The 19210-nt window shown below is 45.7% G+C and overlaps 2 protein-coding genes across 3 annotated transcripts in view; both read right to left on the reverse strand.

Moving 5' to 3' along the window:
* ldlrad3 (low density lipoprotein receptor class A domain containing 3) overlaps positions 1-19210 on the reverse strand; it is a 259864-nt gene that overhangs the window by 49517 nt on the left and 191137 nt on the right. The gene's annotated exons all lie outside the window — the stretch shown is intronic.
* On the reverse strand, positions 16457-17669 carry LOC132873919 (putative uncharacterized protein FLJ46204; the record flags this gene model as incomplete). The annotated part of the gene is made up of 4 exons (XM_060909745.1): positions 16457-16539; positions 16660-16753; positions 16866-17431; positions 17576-17669. Coding segments are annotated over 4 exons (837 nt in total), but the record flags the coding sequence as incomplete, so codon positions are not given.

The following is a 19210-nucleotide window of genomic DNA, read 5'->3' on the forward strand; positions in this document are numbered from 1 at the left end:
CGGTCGCAGAGCCGTCTACGTCATCTCCGCGACAGAGTGAGGAGCCCCCGGCCCCTCCTCTTTCTATTGGGGAATCCCTCGCGGATTTCCCACTGGAACAATCGCGAGACGAGACTCTGCGACACGCGTTTGACCAAGTGAGAGTAATCGATGGTCAAACGCTCCAGCCGAACGCCACCCCGTCCTTCCCCTATTTTTCCATTTTGAAGGATAGGTTATACCGAGTGACGCAGGACACTCAGACGAAAGAGCGAGTCACCCAGTTGTTAATTCCAAAGAGCCGCCGGGAATTGGTATTCCAGGCGGCTCACTTTAATCCCATGGCTGGACACCTTGGGCAGGATAAGACACTAGCCCGGATAATGGCCCGATTCTATTGGCCGGGGATTCGCGGCGACGTCCGTAAGTGGTGTACGGCATGCCGCGAATGCCAGTTAGTAAATCCAGCGGCCATTCCAAAAGCGCCCTTGCGCCCCCTACCATTAATCGAGACCCCGTTCGAAAGAATTGGGATGGATCTTGTCGGGCCATTAGATCGGTCAACACGAGGGTACCGCTTTATATTGGTTCTGGTGGACTATGCAACGCAATACCCGGAAGTGGTGCCTCTTCGCAATATCTCAGCACGCAGTATTGCAGAGGCCCTCTTCCACGTCATCTCCCGGGTTGGAATCCCGAAAGAGATTCTGACTGACCAAGGCACCTCGTTTATGTCACGAACACTGAGCGAACTGTATGGGCTACTGGGTATTAAGCCGATCTGCACCAGCGTTTATCACCCACAGACGGACGGATTAGTTGAACGGTTCAATCGCACCCTCAAGAATATTATCAAAAAATTCGTAAGTGAGGACGCACGTAACTGGGATAAGTGGCTCGAACCCTTGCTGTTTGCAGTGCGAGAGGTCCCCCAAGCCTCCACGGGGTTCTCCCCGTTTGAATTATTATACGGGCGTAAGCCGCACGGCATCTTAGATGTACTGCGGGAAAATTGGGAGGAGGGACCTTCACAGAGCAAAAACGAGATTCAGTACGTTATGGATCTGCGCGCAAAACTCCACACGCTCACCCACCTAACTCAGGAGAATTTGCGGCAGGCCCAGGAATGGCAAACCCGCCTGTACAACAAGGGCACGCGCCTTAGAGAGTTCACTCTGGGAGATAAGGTACTCATCCTGTTGCCCACGTCGAGCTCCAAATTAATCGCCAAGTGGCAAGGACCCTTTGAGGTCACACGGCGAGTCGGGGACGTCGACTATGAGGTTAGGCGAACGGACAGGGAGGGGGCGCTACAGATCTACCACCTCAATCTGCTAAAACTCTGGAACGAGGAGGTCCCCGTGGCGTTGGTGTCGGTAGTTCCGGAGAAGGCGGAGCTGGGGCCGGAGGTCCAAAAAGGGACATTGGCATCTCGTACCTCTCTGGTCCCCTGTGGAGACCACCTCTCCCCGACCCAACTCACGGAGGTCGCCCAGTTGCAGGCCGAGTTTTCGGATGTGTTCTCGCCCCTGCCCGGTCGCACTAACCTCATAGAACACCACATAGAGACGCCCCCGGGGGTGGTAGTGCGTAGCCGTCCTTATAGATTACCCGAACACAAAAAAAAGGTGGTTCGGGAAGAACTTCAGGCCATGCTCGAAATGGGCATCGTCGAGGAGTCCCACAGTGACTGGAGCAGCCCGGTGGTCTTGGTTCCTAAGGCCGACGGCTCGGTCCGGTTCTGTGTGGACTATAGAAAAGTCAACGCGGTGTCTAAATTCGATGCGTACCCAATGCCTCGTATTGATGAGCTGCTCGATCGACTAGGCACGGCTCGCTTTTACTCGACACTGGATTTGACGAAGGGATATTGGCAGATCCCCTTGACTCCATTATCCCGGGAAAAAACGGCCTTTTCCACACCGTTCGGTTTACACCAGTTCGTCACACTTCCGTTTGGGCTGTTTGGGGCGCCCGCTACGTTTCAGCGGCTGATGGACCGGGTCCTCCGGCCCCACGCCACCTACGCGGCCGCTTACCTTGACGACATCATTATTTATAGTAATGACTGGCAGCGGCACCTGCAACACCTGAGGGCCGTCCTTAGGTCACTGAGGCGGGCGGGGCTCACTGCCAACCCGAAGAAGTGCGCGATTGGGCGGGTGGAAGTACGGTATCTGGGCTTCCACTTGGGTAACGGGCAGGTGCGTCCCCAAATTAATAAGACAGCAGCGATTGCGGCCTGCCCGAGGCCCAAGACCAAAAAGGGGGTGAGACAGTTCCTGGGGCTGGCTGGCTACTATCGTAGGTTTATACCTAATTATTCAGATGTCACCAGCCCGCTGACTGACCTCACTAAAAAGGGGGCGCCAGATCCGGTCCAGTGGACGGAGCAGTGCCAGCGGGCTTTCTCTGAGGTAAAGGCTGCACTGTGTGGGGGGCCACTTTTACACTCCCCTGACTTCTCTCTCCCTTTTATGTTGCAGACGGATGCGTCGGACAGAGGGCTGGGGGCCGTTTTGTCCCAGCAGGTGGAGGGGGAGGATCGCCCCATCCTGTACATTAGTCGGAAGCTGTCAGTGCGTGAGGGGCGCTACAGCACCATAGAGAAGGAGTGCCTGGCGATCAAGTGGGCGGTCCTCGCCCTCCGTTACTACCTGCTGGGGCGCTCTTTCACCCTCTGTTCGGACCACGCGCCCCTCCAGTGGCTCCACCGCATGAAGGATGCCAACGTGTGGATCACCCGTTGGCATCTGGCACTCCAACCCTTCAACTTCAAGGTGGTCCACAGGCCGGGGGCGCAGATGGTCGTGGCGGACTTCCTCTCCCGTCAAGGGGGGGGGGGAGTCGGCTGCGGGCCGGACGGGCGCCCGGCCTGAGTCGGGCGGTGGGGGTATGTGGCAGCGGGGGCGTGGTCAAGCGCCGGTCTGTGACAGGAGGGCGGAGTCGGGGAAGGTAAGTGGCAGAATCGCTTCACCTGAGGGTAATTAACCTGTGTTTGTGTGTGTTTTCCCCAGTAAACCGCCCTCTACTTAAGGAGGGAGAGTGAGAGCGGAAGGGAGCGCTCTCCCCAGCCAGACGACTTGTGTGTGTGTGTGTGTGTGTGGCTGAGAGAGTAGTGTATGCGTCTGAAAAGAGCAAATAAAAAAGTCATTGAATTTTACTCTGTCCTGCCGTCCTCTGTGCTCCACCCACACGCGATTCTCGCTACAAACACCAATCTTGATGGGATTAGTACTCATCGTTTCCCAAAAGACCGGACAATGAGAGAGAAACAGGAGCGCTTGGTCTACACAGGCTGTGCACTGAAACCGTGCAAAGCTCGCACAGCCTGCTGGCGCTTCCGCAGGTAACATCACGAATCTGGCTCCAGACTCCCTTGGGATTTTTCCAGACGCGTTTTATTTAATTTTTTTCTGCTGTAGACAGATGGCCTTGTGCAAAAAGGGACATACTTTCATATAAAAAAACAAAACACAAAATTAGTCCAGGATATGCACTTTAAGGAAATTTCTCCTCAAATTCAGTTTTCAACTTTTTGCAGTGTAGGCTCTTGTGATGTATTGAAGCTGAAAGCACTGAGAGCTACACAACACTTATAGCGGTTAAGTAGCGGTAAAAGCACTCAGTCACACATGCTGAGAGAGAGAGAAAATGAAAGGAAGGCGAGGGATGGAGGTCTTAGGAAGTGGAGAGGCTGGGAGAATAGAGTCTGTTGTCTGTCTTTTCGGGAAACAGAGCAGAGGACTCGGTCCATGAATATACATTGTCGTTCTTTCCTCTGCCAAAAAAAAAAAAACGAAGAGCACAAGAGAATTAAGAAGACACAGTGGGCTCGACAACAAACACTGCCAATATTCACTACAGAAGGAAAGCAAAGAGAGCTCACATTGTTCAAAGCGATTTCATGGCTTTTGAGACCTGAATGCCGAACAAGATCTGCTACTCTGAAACTCAGGGTATAAAATAATTAAACAGATCTGGATAGTGATCTGTGGCGATTCAACAGCAATGCTTCGAGCCATGTGCTCGGGGTCCATGTGTGTAATACTAACCATAATAATCATGTGCTTTTGATGTGAATACTGAATATAATGTCTACAATTTTATTCCAAAGCAGTAATGGCCATTAACTTTTATTACAGACGACAGAGGCGTCCCAGTGAATGTTGTCATCAATCAATTATGCACATATCTGTGAAATTGCAGCAGAATAAAAGTAAAAGACAAAGCAGAGATACCATTAGCCTAGTAATGAGCAGATGGATCCCTGGTAAAACTCTCATGCAAACACACATTTTTTCCCCTCTATCTCCGTCCCTTTCCAATGTCAGGACTACCCATTGGGAACCACCTACAAACATATCATCAGTGCATTTTACACACACCATCCTCCAATACTGACAGACACAACAAATCGATATGGCCATTAATAAAAATTGAACAACTGTGTATTTGATTGAAAGAGAACGAGAGTACGCACACACTTATTTTGTGAACAGCGGAAAGACGACCATGCGCTGGTGCTTTGAAATAGACCCAGCAAAGTGCCATTATCTTCATAATTGATACACTGGGAGGGATGAGATTGCAGGACTGTGACTAAAAAAAATCCAGACAGAAGCAAGAGAAATTGCTTGTCATCTAATGCATGCTAAGAATTTGTACGGCTCCCTATACAGCAATGAGACCGATCATCATACAGAAATGTAATACAGCGACGTGACCGATCATCATACAGAGACGTAATACAGGGACATGACTGATCATCATACAGAGATGTAATACAGCGACGTGACCGATCATCATACAGAGATGTAATACAGCGACGTGACCGATCATCATACAGAGATGTAATACAGCGACGTGACCGATCATCATACAGAGATGTAATACAGCGACGTGACCGATCATCATACAGAGATGTAATACAGCGACGTGACCGATCATCATACAGAGATGTCATACAGCGTCGTGACCGATCATCATACAGAGATGTAATACAGCGTTCTTGACCGACCATCATACAGAGATGTCATACAGCGTCGTGACCGATCATCATACAGAGATGTCATACAGCGTCGTGACCGATCATCATACAGAGATGTAATACAGCGTCGTGACCGATCATCATACAGAGATGTAATACAGCGACGTGACCGATCATCATACAGAGATGTAATACAGTGTCGTGACCGATCATCATAGTCGAAACGAGAGCCGTGTCGGGCTGAAGTGAGCTGAAAAAGGGTAGTGGAAAAGGGCCATAAGTCGAACCCTCAAGTTGAATTGAAAATTGACAACATAACCATAGAAAGAGTTTATGAAATAAAATTTCTGGGTGTGATTGTTGATCATAAAATCTGCTGGAAACCACATATTAATCATGTTAAAGCAAAAATAGCAAAGATTACTGCAATTTTTGGGAAATCAAGACACATTCTGGACTATAAATCACTACATACTCTGTATAATGCACTCATACTTCCATATCTGAGCTACTGTGTGGAGCTATGGGGTAATACCTACAAATCTAACCTGCAGCTGTTATGCACATTACAAAAAAGAACAATAAGAATCGTCAATAATACGGGACATCTTGAGCATACAAACGCATTATTCGTAAAAGCACACACTCTGAAATTCACTGATCTGGTTAAACACAAGACTGCACAAATTATGTATAAAGCAAGACATAACCTTCTTCCGGGTGAGGTACAAAATACGTTTATGGAAAGGCAGGGTGGGTATAACCTGAGAGGGGAAATGAATTTTAAGAGAGTAAATGTTAGAACAACTCTGAAAAGTATGTGCATAACAGTCTGTGGGGTGCAATTGTGGAATAGTCTGGATAATGAGCTCAAAAATAGCACCAACATAAAATTGTTTAAAAAATTATATAAAAACATGTTACTAAAAATATATGAGAATGAGGACAGGCAGACTATAGAGGTGATGATGAAATTGAGAGTAAGTCTGTGACTGGTCTTCTTGTATTTTGTGTATAGTTATAGGTATGTGTATATATATATATATATATGTACTGTATATATGTATTCTATGTGTGTGTGTATATATGCATAACATAAGTATTTGTATATATGATTTGATTTGGTCGATATTATACCATGTCGGTATGTCTTGGTATGTTGGTATGTTTTCTTTTGTTGTTTGTTGCTTTTGTTTTCTTTTGTATATATAGTTTATTATGGCGGAAAGGGACGTTTGATTAGCGGTGGTATAGAGGGTTAGGATTTGACAAGTTATTTACTTCTTCCTAATCCTTTCCAAACATTATTATGTTACTGCCTTGTGGCTACGCTATTCTGTTTGTTTATGATGATGTTTTGATTATTGCATTGTTTATTTAAAATTTTTTTTTTTTATATCTTTCTTCTTTACTGTTCGGAATAAAGAATTGCTCACATCCTGCTCACATCTGTATGATGATAGGTCATGCCGCTGTATGACATCTCTGTATGATGATCGGTCACATCGCTGTATTACGTCTCTGTATGATGATCGGTCACGTCGCTGTATTACATCTCTGTATGATGATCGGTCACAACGCTGTATTACATCTCTGTATGATGATCGGTCACGACGCTGTATTACATCTCTGTATGATGATCGGTCACGACACTGTATGACATCTCTGTATGATGATCGGTCACGTCGCTGTATTACATCTCTGTATGATGATCGGTCACATCGCTGTATTACATCTCTGTATGATGATCGGTCACGTCGCTGTATTACATCTCTGTATGATGATCGGTCACGACGCTGTATTACATCTCTGTATGATGATCGGTCACGACGCTGTATTACAACCCCGATTCCAAAAAAGTTGGGACAAAGTACAAATTGTAAATACAAACGGAATGCAATAATTTACAAATCTCAAAAACTGATATTGTATTCACAATAGAACATAGACAACATATCAAATGTCGAAAGTGAGACATTTTGAAATTTCATGCCAAATATTGGCTCATTTGAAATTTCATGACAGCAACACATCTCAAAAAAGTTGGGACAGGGGCAATAAGAGGCTGGAAAAGTTAAAGGTACAAAAAAGGAACAGCTGGAGGACCAAATTGCAACTCATTAGGTCAATTGGCAATAGGTCATTAACATGACTGGGTATAAAAAGAGCATCTTGGAGTGGCAGCGGCTCTCAGAAGTAAAGATGGGAAGAGGATCACCAATCCCCCTAATTCTGCGCCGACAAATAGTGGAGCAATATCAGAAAGGAGTTCAACAGTGTAAAATTGCAAAGAGTTTGAACATATCATCATCTACAGTGCATATCATCATCAAAAGATTCAGAGAATCTGGAAGAATCTCTGTGCGTAAGGGTCAAGGCCGGAAAACCATACTGGGTGCCCGTGATCTTCGGGGCCTTAGACGGCACTGCATCGCATACAGGCATGCTTCTGTATTGGAAATCACAAAAAGGGCTCAGGAATATTTCCAGAGAACATTATCTGTGAACACAATTCACCGTGCCATCCGCCGTTGCCAGCTAAAACTCTATAGTTCAAAGAAGAAGCCGTATCTAAACATGATCCAGAAGCGCAGACGTCTTCTCTGGGCCAAGACTCATTTAAAATGGACTGTGGCAAAGTGGAAAACTGTTCTGTGGTCAGACGAATCAAAATGTGAAGTTCTTTATGGAAATCAGGGACACCGTGTCATTCGGACTAAAGAAGAGAAGGACGACCCGAGTTGTTATCAGCGCTCAGTTCAGAAGCCTGCATCTCTGATGGTATGGGGTTGCATTAGTGCATGTGGCATGGGCAGCTTACACACCTGGAAAGACACCATCAATGCTGAAAGGTATATCCAGGTTCTAGAGCAACATATGCTCCCATCCAGACGACGTCTCTTTCAGGGAAGACCTTGCATTTTCCAACATGACAATGCCAAACCACATACTGCATCAATTACAGCATCATGGCTGCGTAGAAGAAGGGTCCGGGTACTGAACTGGCCAGCCTGCAGTCCAGATCTTTCACCCATAGAAAACATTTGGCGCATCATAAAACGGAAGATACGACAAAAAAGACCTAAGACAGTTGAGCAACTAGAATCCTACATTAGACAAGAATGGGTTAACATTCCTATCCCTAAACTTGAGCAACTTGTCTCCTCAGTCCCCAGACGTTTACAGACTGTTGTAAAGAGAAAAGGGGATGTCTCACAGTGGGAAACATGGCCTTGGCCCAACTTTTTTGAGATGTGTTGTTGTCATGAAATTTAAAATCACCTAATTTTTCTCTTTAAATGATACATTTTCTCAGTTTAAACGTTTGATATGTCACCTATGTCCTATTCTGAATAAAATATGGAATTTTGAAACTTCCACATCATTGCATTCCGTTTTTATTTACAATTTGTACTTTGTCCCAACTTTTTTGGAATCAGGGTTGTACATCTCTGTATGATGATCGGTCACGACACTGTATGACATCTCTGTATGATGATCGGTCACGATGCTGTATTATATCTCTGTATGATGATCGGTCACGACTCAGCTCGCTTCAGCCCTGCTTAGCACCCAAAACTCGCACGGTTTTGGAGTGGGGCTGAAGCGAGCCAAACCGAGCTGAGTGGGGCTAGGGGCGTGAGGAGACACTCCCCTGTGCACTGATTGGTGAGGAGGAGTGTCCTCACATGCCCACACACGCCCCGCGAGCACGCTGGGATCTGTAAACACCGTAAACCCGGAAGAAGAAGAATTACGAATTACGAGAATTTCTGAAGCCTTATGCGCCTCGCCTCATCTATACGCTCTTGCCAGTATCTGTTGGCGTTGTCGGTGACAACAAGCCACAGCACCAAGACCAGCAACACTAACGACTCCATGTCCTCCATGTTTATTGTTTACTATCCGGGTCGTGAGACTACCGCTTAAAAGATCACTGATGTCACTGTTTGCGCCGCCTAACGACATCACGTGACGTCCACTCACTTTCGCTAACTCCACCCAATGTGTCCACCCACTTCCAGCCAGCACGGTTCAGCGCGGTTGTAGTCGAAATGCAACTCCAACAGCCCCACTCAGCTCGACTCAGCCCGACTCAGCATGGCACGGCTCAGCCCAACTCAGCCGCGTTGGTAGTGGAAAAGCGGCATTAGATTTTCCAAATAACATAATCTTTGTTTTACTCAAATTCAATGATAATTTGTTTACATTAAACCACCTTTTTAATTTATTCATTTCGGTTGTGATTGTCTCCATAAGCTGCTATGCATTGTCCCCGGCGCAAAAGATGTTTGTATCATCAGCAAATAAAATGCATTTCATTATACAAGATACATTACATAAGTCATTAATATACAATATAAACAGTTTAGGACCTAAGACAGACCCTTGCGGTACTCCACATGTTATGGGCAAATAATCAGACGTGTGATCTCCAATTTTTACAAATTGCTGCCTGTTGCTTAAGTAGCTCCTCACCCAGTCCAAACCCACCCCTCTGATACCATACCTCTCTAATTTGTTGAATAGAATGTCGTGGTTTATTGTGTCAAATGCTTTCTTTAGATCTATGAAAATTCCCATAACATGTTTTTTATTGTCTATACCATTTGTGATTTTCTCGATAAGTTCCATTAATGCCAGGGTTGTTGATCTGTCTTTCCGGAATGCGTATTGACTGTCAGCTAAAAGTTTGTGTTTTTCAATGAAGTTGTCTAGTTTTGCTGTAAACAGTTTTTTGAGGATCTTGGAGAACTGAGAGAGTAAAGAAACTGGCCTGTAATTTGTGTAATGGTGTCTATCCCCACATTTATATAAAAGGTATAACTTTAGCTATTTTCATGTTGTTTGGAAATTTACCAGATTGAAAAGACATATTACATAGGTGAGTAAATGGTTCTGCAATTTCTTCAATAACTTTTTTTATTAAACTCATATCAATATCATTCTAGTCAGTGGAGGTTTTACTTTCACTTCTCCTTAAAATATCTATGACCTCTTTTATGCCAACTGCACCAAGGAATATAGATTTAGGATTTCTCTCCCATCGAGCAGCCTCCGCCCCTCCAGGTATGTCTGTATCCTGAATCTTTTCTGCCAGATCTGGTCCCACATTTACAAAGAATCTATTAAAACCATTTACCACTTCTTCCATATTATTTATTGATCTGTCATTCTCAATATAATGATCAGGGTAGCTTGTGTTTTTGTTTTTAGCTCCATTCCTAATAATACTATTCAGTACATTCCATAGCCCCTTCATGTTATTTTTATTACTACCTAATAATTTATTATAATATTCCTTCTTACATGTCCTCATAATGCTGGTTAATTTATTCTTGTATTTTTTATATTTCATTTCTGCCTCTAAGGTCCTTTTTTATGAATTGTCTATACAGCATGTTCTCTTTTTTACAGGCATTTTTTAATCCTTTGGTGATCCATGGACCATTTGCTTGTTTTTGTCTATCATTGTATTTCCTTACAGGACAGGTTTTATCATATAGTGTTTCAAAGATATTTAGAAATCTACTGTATGCTTTGTCAAGATCTTCTTCCTCATATACTACTTTCCAGTTCTGTTTAAGTAATTCACTCTTAAGTGTCCTTATGTTTTCTTCAGTTCTTACCCGTTTGTATTTCAGCTGATTCATATCCATAGGTTTCCAGTAATTACAGTGATAGACAATAAATATAGGCAAATGGTCACTGATGTCATTGTATACAGAGATGTAATACAGCGTCGTGACTGATCATCATACAGATATGTAATACAGCGTCATGACTGATCATCATACAGAGATGTAATACAGCGTCGTGACTGATCATCATACAGAGATGTCATACAGCGGCGTGACCGATCATCATACAGAGATGTCATACAGCGGCGTGACCGATCATCATACAGAGATGTCATACAGCATCGTGACCGATCATCATACAGAGATGTCATACAGCGTCGTGACCGATCATCATACAGAGATGTCATACAGCGTCGTGACCGATCATCATACAGAGATGTCATACAGCGTCGTGACCGATCATCATACAGAGATGTCATACAGCGTTGTGACCGATCATCATACAGAGATGTAATACAGCGACGTGACCGATCATCATACAGAGATGTCATACAGCGACGTGACCGATCATCATACAGAGATGTCATACAGCGTCGTGACCGATCATCATACAGAGATGTCATACAGCGTCGTGACCGATCATCATACAGAGATGTAATACAGCGTCGTGACCGATCATCATACAGAGATGTCATACAGCGTCGTGACCGATCATCATACAGAGATGTCATACAGCGTCGTGACCGATCATCATACAGAGATGTAATACAGCGACGTGACCGATCATCATACAGAGATGTCATACAGCGTCGTGACCAATCATCATACAGAGATGTCATACAGCGTTGTGACCCATCATCATACAGAGATGTCATACAGCGTCGTGACCGATCATCATACAGAGATGTAATACAGCGTCGTGACCGATCATCATACAGATATGTAATACAGCGTCGTGACCGATCATCATACAGAGATGTCATACAGCGTCGTGACCAATCATCATACAGAGATGTAATACAGCGTCGTGACCGATCATCATACAGAGATGTCATACAGCGTCGTGACCGATCATCATACAGAGATGTAATACAGCGACGTGACCGATCATCATACAGAGATGTCATACAGCGACGTGACCGATCATCATACAGAGATGTCATACAGCGTCGTGACCAATCATCATACAGAGATGTCATACAGCGTCGTGACCCATCATCATACAGAGATGTCATACAGCGTCGTGACCGATCATCATACAGAGATGTAATACAGCGTCGTGACCGATCATCATACAGATATGTAATACAGCGTCGTGACCGATCATCATACAGAGATGTCATACAGCGTCGTGACCAATCATCATACAGAGATGTAATACAGCGTCGTGACCGATCATCATACAGAGATGTCATACAGCGTCGTGACCGATCATCATACAGAGATGTAATACAGCGTCGTGTCCGATCATCATACAGAGATGTCATACAGCGTCATGACCGATCATCATACAGAGATGTCATACAGCGTCGTGACCGATCATCATACAGAGATGTAATACAGCGTCGTGACTGATCATCATACAGAGATGTCATACAGCGACGTGACCGATCATCATTCAGGAGGATCATAATACGTGCGCGCCCTCTTTCGAATGCTGACGTAATCAAGCCGGAAGTTTTGTTTGTTTTGATAGCAAATCAGGAAAGTTTGAAAAAAGTAGGCAGTAATCGTCATTTAAACTCATTTTTGTGCAACATTTCGTTTGGAAAACAGTTTTCAAAATGGCGGCACTAACACCTGGCTGACACTTCACGTTTTCAGGTCTCGTGAAGATCACACAGATAAGCGACGCCTGCCGTGGACCAAACGAACTAAATTCAACATGGCTAAAAACCGAATAGGCCGATAAGTGTAATACTTAATTGCAATTAGTTGCCAATACGAGTCATAATATAAGGTTACTAAAACCGAAAACGTAATTGAATAACACATTAATTAAGAAATAAAGCATGCTTAAAAATTACTTCAGCTCTCCTTTAACAGAAACAAATTCCACAATAATGAACTTGCATTGCTTGTGCCATTTTTTTGACATGCACTAACTGTAATTAGTCCTTGTGATGCCTATCGTTTTTTCCACCTCCAGAACAGTCAGTCGTAAGCAAGCAGCCAAAGAGCTGTACAACTTGGGCTAATGATTATCAGCAACATCCTACTCCATTATTACCTCGATCCCTCTCCTTTCTACACACTGTTTGTCCTCACGCTCATCTCTGGCTCTCTTACAGATGACACGTTCTCATGCTATATACTGAGGGAGAGCAAAAGAGAACCAAAGATCACAGAAGTATTGAGAGGTGAAATGCTTTCTCCTCGCCCTCCCTCTCTCCCTCCCTCTCTCTCTGGCTCAGTAGAAAAATCAGCCGAGTTGGGTCGTGGGGGAGCGAGGGAGCGCAAGACATGGGGATTGAGGGAGAAATAAAAACTGAAGATAAAAATAAAAGCCACAGAGGAGTGCAGGGAAATTACTATTTTGAGCAGCTTATGAGATTTCCTTGGAAACACATTGCCAGAAAAATTGGTGCAGGAAAAGGAATTGGGCACAGGCCCTCAATCACACATGCAGATGGGTCTCAGAACGTGTACAGATAAGAGATCGTTGTTATTTCTAATATAGTGTGACAGGAGGAGGCCTTCATGTGAATGGATGTGTATACTGTACACGTGCCATCTGATTATGCTTTCAGGCTTTGAGTTCTTTTCCATAACCAACAAAATGAGAAGCCCCTTGCACACTCTTCAACTGCCTGCTTCTCTCTTGTTTACTTTCCCCCCTCATCATCTTTTCTCTCATCATTATTCGCTTCCTCTGCTGCCCTGACTACGGAAAAGCCCTTTAATATCCTGCCTTTTGCTTCTCTACATAATCCTCTATTTTATCCATGCCCTTTTCTGTTCCTCTCTCTCCCTCCCTCCCTCCTTTGTCTTCATCGCTCCTGCATTCTGTAGTTTTTCATCTCATCTCATTTTCCCACTCGTACCTCTCTGTCTCACACTCTCTCTCTCTGACACACAATCACTCTTTCTCCCCCCCCCCCCCCCCCCAAAAAAAACCAAAACACATTCACATTCGGTCCTCGTGTCATCTTTCAGAAGGTCCTTTTTTAATGGTAACATTTTCCAGATGGGTAAAACGCACTCAGCCCTCAAATATCCCAGAGGTCTTTGAGCACCATTATGCTCTCTAAACCTGCTTATGCTAAGTAGCCACATACAAATATGCATGATGCCATACAGTACTGGGTGTAAAAAGGCTTGTATCTGGCTCAATAAATATGTGCACTGGTTGAAGGGTTTGGTGTGACATCACAGAGCTTCTGCTTTCAGTGTGATGCTGATGAAATGGAGGCTTAATTACAAATCAGCCTGGTACAAGATAAGTTAACTGGAAATGGTGGCAGCATAGATTTCACTGCTTGTCGTCCCTCTGTGTAATATTATTTTGCTATAATTTTGTGTTTATATGTGCCTGCTAACTTAGGATTTTAAAAATGCTGCTACTTTCAACCCTCCAGATATCCCACTGTGGAGGGCGTGTGCTTACAGGGGAGTAGAGTATAGCCGTGACGGAGTCAGAATGGACTGCGCTGAGAGAATAACAGGGTAGCAAAGTCACTTTCAAGTCACAAAACCAAATCACACACAATGCACAAATGTAATTCACATCCACTGGCCAAGGGATCTTTCAAAAGCCTCAGTGTGCAGTTCATAGCAGAGCTCCATACTTAAGAGACTATGGTAATGCATTCACCTGATTTTTGATGGCTTTCCCGACCCTACGATGTCCATACGTATGCATGTACGGACTACGTATGTGTACCACCACTGAGTACCTGATTGTAAACACAAGGCAACATACTGTAGCTCATAAACACTTGAGCACCAGTCAATGAAATCTGTATCTTCCTTGACACAAGATTAATTTTAATTTGCTTTTTGAAAAATAATGTGGGATTATTTGCAGAAAATATTTGACAGTTTCATATAAAACTAGTTAAAACAGTTTTATTAGTCCACTAGCTTGTTGGACAATTGATTTTATCTGTCATGTAAGGGCGACAGACGGATGTAAGTGCAGGAAGAGTTTTACTGAAAGGACGCTAGCAAACAGATCCAAAACGCAGACAGAGTCGAAAAACAGGCAGTGAGGCACAGACAGGATGTCAGAGGGAACACAATACTCACAGTTCAAAAACACAAACAAGGTCAAAACTAGAAAAGTGATACAAAATACAAAGCTTTCGCAAAGTCTGTGTGTTACTGAGAGTCCTTATATGTATGCGTTGTGATTGCGCTCTAATCAGGAACAGGTGCATGGTCATTAGTCCTAATGGCACTGCGCACGCGTGGACGTGACAGATGTAACTTGACATATCAAGTTTGATGTTCGATCATAACTATGTAGTAATGATGTAAAGAGAAAGCACTGGTGCACTACTGTCCACCAGGCACCCAGCAGAGCCACACCATAACAAATGTCATGGTGGTGTTTCTGGCGCATGGCATTCAGTGTCAAAGAAAGGAATAAATATGTATTCGTAACTGTGATGTATATCTCATTATTGGTATCACAGTCACAAGACAATGCAGCAGTTTACTGATGCGAAATACACTACACTACATGATTCGATGGTTCATATGCTATAATATTATTATTCTACTCAGGTTGATTTTGTGCCCTTGCAAATATTTTGCTCGTACACTCACCAGGAGCTCCACTTTTAGGCAGTGCCAAAATCTATATTATTCTAATCCATTTTTTTTTCATAAAGCACACCACTTTGCAAAAAACACTGCAGTAGTCAGAGTGTGGAGCTTTGTTGGTGTAGACCTGAAAGAAGGGTCTGTGTAGGATTCATCAGTCAAACTTTAAGGGCTGAGACTGAAACAAACTGCCCATTTCATGCATCTTGTGTCTGGAGTGTGCAAGTGAGTGCGACAGTAACTGTTAGACCAAGAATAGAAGGTGGCTACAAGAGTAAATGACTGTGTGAGTAAGAGAGTGAGTAAATGAATGCAGAGTGCAAATACATGAGTGAAAGAGTGTCAGAGTTAGTGCAAGAATGAGTGCGAGAAACTGAGAGTGAGTGAGAGTGTATGAGAGCGAGTGCCAGAGTGAGAGAGTGTGAAAGTATGAGAGTGAGTGAGTGCCAGAGGAAGTGTATGAGAGTGAGTGTGAAAATGAGTGGCAGATAAAGTGAGAGGGTGAGAGTAAGTGAGTGTGGCAAGATGAGAGTGAGTGCCAAAGTGTGAGACTAAGAATGGGTGCCAGAGTAAGTGAGACAGTGTAAGAGAGTGAGAGAAACAGTGAGTGCCAGAGTGAGTGTGAGAGTGAGAGAATGAGTATAAAAATGAATGAGTATAAGAGAATGTATGTGAGTGTAAGAGAGTGAGAGAAACAGTGAGTGCCAAAGTGAAAGGGTGAGTCAGAGTAAGTTACAGAGTGAGAATAAGGGAGAGAGAGAGTGCAGGAGAATATGAGCGTGAGTGAAACAATGAGTGCCAGAGTGAGTGTGAGAGTTAGAGAGTGAGTACAAAAATAAGAGTGAGTGAGAGAGAGGGTGTGAATGAGTGAGAGGGTGTGAGTGAGTGAGAAAGAGGGTGTGAGTGAGTGAGAGGGTGAGATAGAGAGGGTGAGAGAGAGAGAGATAGAGAGAGAGAGAGGGTGTGAGTGAGTGAGAGGGAATGTGAGTGAGAGAGAGGGTGTGTGTGAGAGAGAGGGTGTGAGAGAGAGGGTGTGAGTGAGAGAGAGGGTGTGAGTGAGAGAGAGGGTGTGTGTGAGAGAGGGTGTGAGTGAGAGAGAGGGTGTGAGTGAGAGAGAGGGTGTGAGTGAGAGAGAGGGTGTGTGAGAGAGGGTGTGAGTGAGAGAGAGGGTGAGTGAGAGAGAGAGGGTGTGAGTGAGAGAGAGGGTGTGTGAGAGAGAGGATGTGTGTGAGAGAGAGAGGGTGTGAGAGAGAGAGGGTGTGAGTGAGAGAGGGTGTGAGTGAGAGAGGATGTGTGTGAGAGAGAGAGGATGTGTGTGAGAGAGAGGGTGTGTGTGAGAGAGAGAGGGTGTGTGAGAGAGAGAGGGTGTGTGAGAGAGAGAGGGTGTGTGAGAGAGAGAGGGTGTGTGTGAGAGAGGATGTGTGTGAGAGAGGGTGTGAGTGAGAAAGAGGGTGTGAGTGAGAGAGAGGGTGTGAGAGAGAGGATGTGAGTGAGAGAGGGTGTGAGTGAGAGAGGGTGTGTGTGAGAAAGAGGGTGAGTGAGAGGATGTGAGTGAGAGAGGATGTGTGTGAGAGAGAGAGGGTGTGAGTGAGAGAGGATGTGTGTGAGAGAGAAGGTGTGTGTGAGAGAGAGGGTGTGAGTGAGAGAGGATGTTTGTGAGAGAGAGAGGGTGTGAGTGAGAGAGGATGTGTGTGAGAGAGAGAGGGTGTGAGTGAGAGAGAGGGTGTGTGTGAGAGAGAGGGTGTGAGAGAGAGGGTGTGAGAGAGAGAGAGGGTGTGAGTGAGAGAGAGTGTGTGTGAGAGAGAGGATGTGTGTGAGAGAGAGAGGGTGTGAGTGAGAGAGGATGTGTGTGAGAGAGAGGGTGTGAGTGAGAGAGAGGGTGTGTGTGAGAGAGAGGGTGTGTGTGAGAGAGAGAGGGTGTGAGTGAGAGAGGGTGTGTGTGAGAGAGAGAGGGTGTGAGTGAGAGAGGGTGTGTGTGAGAGAGAGAGGGTGTGTGTGAGAGAGAGAGGGTGTGAGTGAGAGAGGATGTGTGTGAGAGAGAGAGGGTGTGTGTGAGAGAGAGAGGGTGTGTGTGAGAGAGAGGGTGTGAGTGAGAAAGAGGGTGAGTGAGAGGATGTGAGTGAGAGAGGGTGTGTGTGAGAGAGGGTGTGTGTGAGAGAGAGGGTGTGAGTGAGAGAGGATGTGTGTGAGAGAGAGGGTGTGAGTGAGAGAGGGTGTGAGTGAGAGAGAGGGAGTGAGTGAGAGAGGATGTGTGTGAGAGAGAGGGTGTGTGAGAGAGAGGGTGTGAGTGAGAGAGAGGGTGTGTGTGAGAGAGAGGGTGTGAGTGAGAGAGAGGGTGTGAGTGAGAGAGAGGGTGTGAGTGAGAGAGGGGGTGTGAGTGAGAGAGGATGTGTGTGAGAGAGGGTGTGTGTGAGAGAGAGAGGGTGTGAGTGAGAGAGGATGTGTTTGAGAGAGGGTGTGTGTGAGAGAGGATGTGTGTGAGAGAGAGGGTGTGAGTGAGAGAGGATGTGTGTGAGAGAGAGGGTGTGAGTGAGAGAGGGTGTGAGTGAGAGAGAGGGAGTGAGTGAGAGAGGATGTGTGAGAGAGAGGGTGTGAGTGAGAGAGAGGGTGTGTGTGAGAGAGAGGGTGTGAGTGAGAGAGAGGGTGTGAGTGAGAGAGAGGGTGTGAGTGAGAGAGGGGGTGTGAGTGAGAGAGGATGTGTGTGAGAGAGGGTGTGTGTGAGAGAGAGAGGGTGTGAGTGAGAGAGGATGTGTGTGAGAGAGAGAGGTTGTGTGTGAGAGAGAGGGTGTGTGTGAGAGAGAGGGTGTGAGTGAGAAAGAGGGTGTGAGTGAGAGGATGTGAGTGAGAGAGGGTGTGTGTGAGAGAGGGTGTGTGTGAGAGAGGATGTGTGAGTGAGAGAGAGGGTGAGAGTGAGAGAGAGGATGTGTGTGAGTGAGATAGGATGTGTGTGAGTGAGAGAGGGTGTGAGTGAGAGAGGGTGTGAGTGAGAGAGAGAGGGTGTGAGTGAGAGAGGATGTGTGTGAGAGAGGGTGTGAGTGAGAGGGTGTGTGTGTGTGTGAGAGAGAGGGTGTGTGAGAGAGAGGGTGTGAGTGAGAGAGAGGGTGTGAGTGAGAGAGAGGGTGTGTGTGAGAGAGAGGGTGTGAGTGAGAGGGTGTGTGTGTGAGAGAGAGGGTGTGTGAGAGAGAGGGTGTGTGTGAGAGTGAGGATGTGTGAGTGAGAGAGAGGGTGTGAGTGAGAGAGGATGTGTGTGAGAGAGGGTGTGTGTGAGAGAGAGGGTGTGAGTGAGAGAGAGGGTGAGAGTGAGAGAGAGGATGTGTGTGAGAGGGTGTGTGTGTGAGAGAGAGGGTGTGTGAGAGAGGGTGTGTGTGAGAGTGAGGATGTGTGAGTGAGAGAGAGGGTGTGAGTGAGAGAGAGGGTGTGAGTGAGAGAGGATGTGTGTGAGAGAGGGTGTGAGAGAGAGGGTGTGAGAGAGAGGGTGTGAGTGAGACAGAGGGTGTGACTGAGTGAGAGGGTGTGAGAGAGAGAGGGTGTGTGTGAGAGAGAGGGTGTGAGAGAGAGAGAGGGTGTGTGTGAGAGAGAGGGTGTGAGAGAGAGAGGATGTGTGAGTGAGAGAGAGGGTGTGAGTGAGAGAGGATGTGTGTGAGAGAGGGTGTGTGTGAGAGAGGATGTGTGAGAGAGACAGGGTGTGAGTGAGAGAGGGTGTGAGTGAGAGAGAGGGTGTGTGTGAGAGAGAGGGTGTGAGTGAGAGAGGATGTGTGTGAGAGAGAGAGGGTGTGTGAGTGAGAGGGTGTGTGAGTGAGAGAGAGGGTGTGTGAGAGAGAGGGTGTGAGTGAGAGAGAGGGTGTGTGTGAGAGAGAGGGTGTGAGTGAGTGAGAGGGTGTGAGAGAGAGAG

The sequence above is a fragment of the Neoarius graeffei genome, chromosome 2, assembly GCF_027579695.1.
Source record: "Neoarius graeffei isolate fNeoGra1 chromosome 2, fNeoGra1.pri, whole genome shotgun sequence".
Taxonomy (NCBI): domain Eukaryota; kingdom Metazoa; phylum Chordata; class Actinopteri; order Siluriformes; family Ariidae; genus Neoarius; species Neoarius graeffei.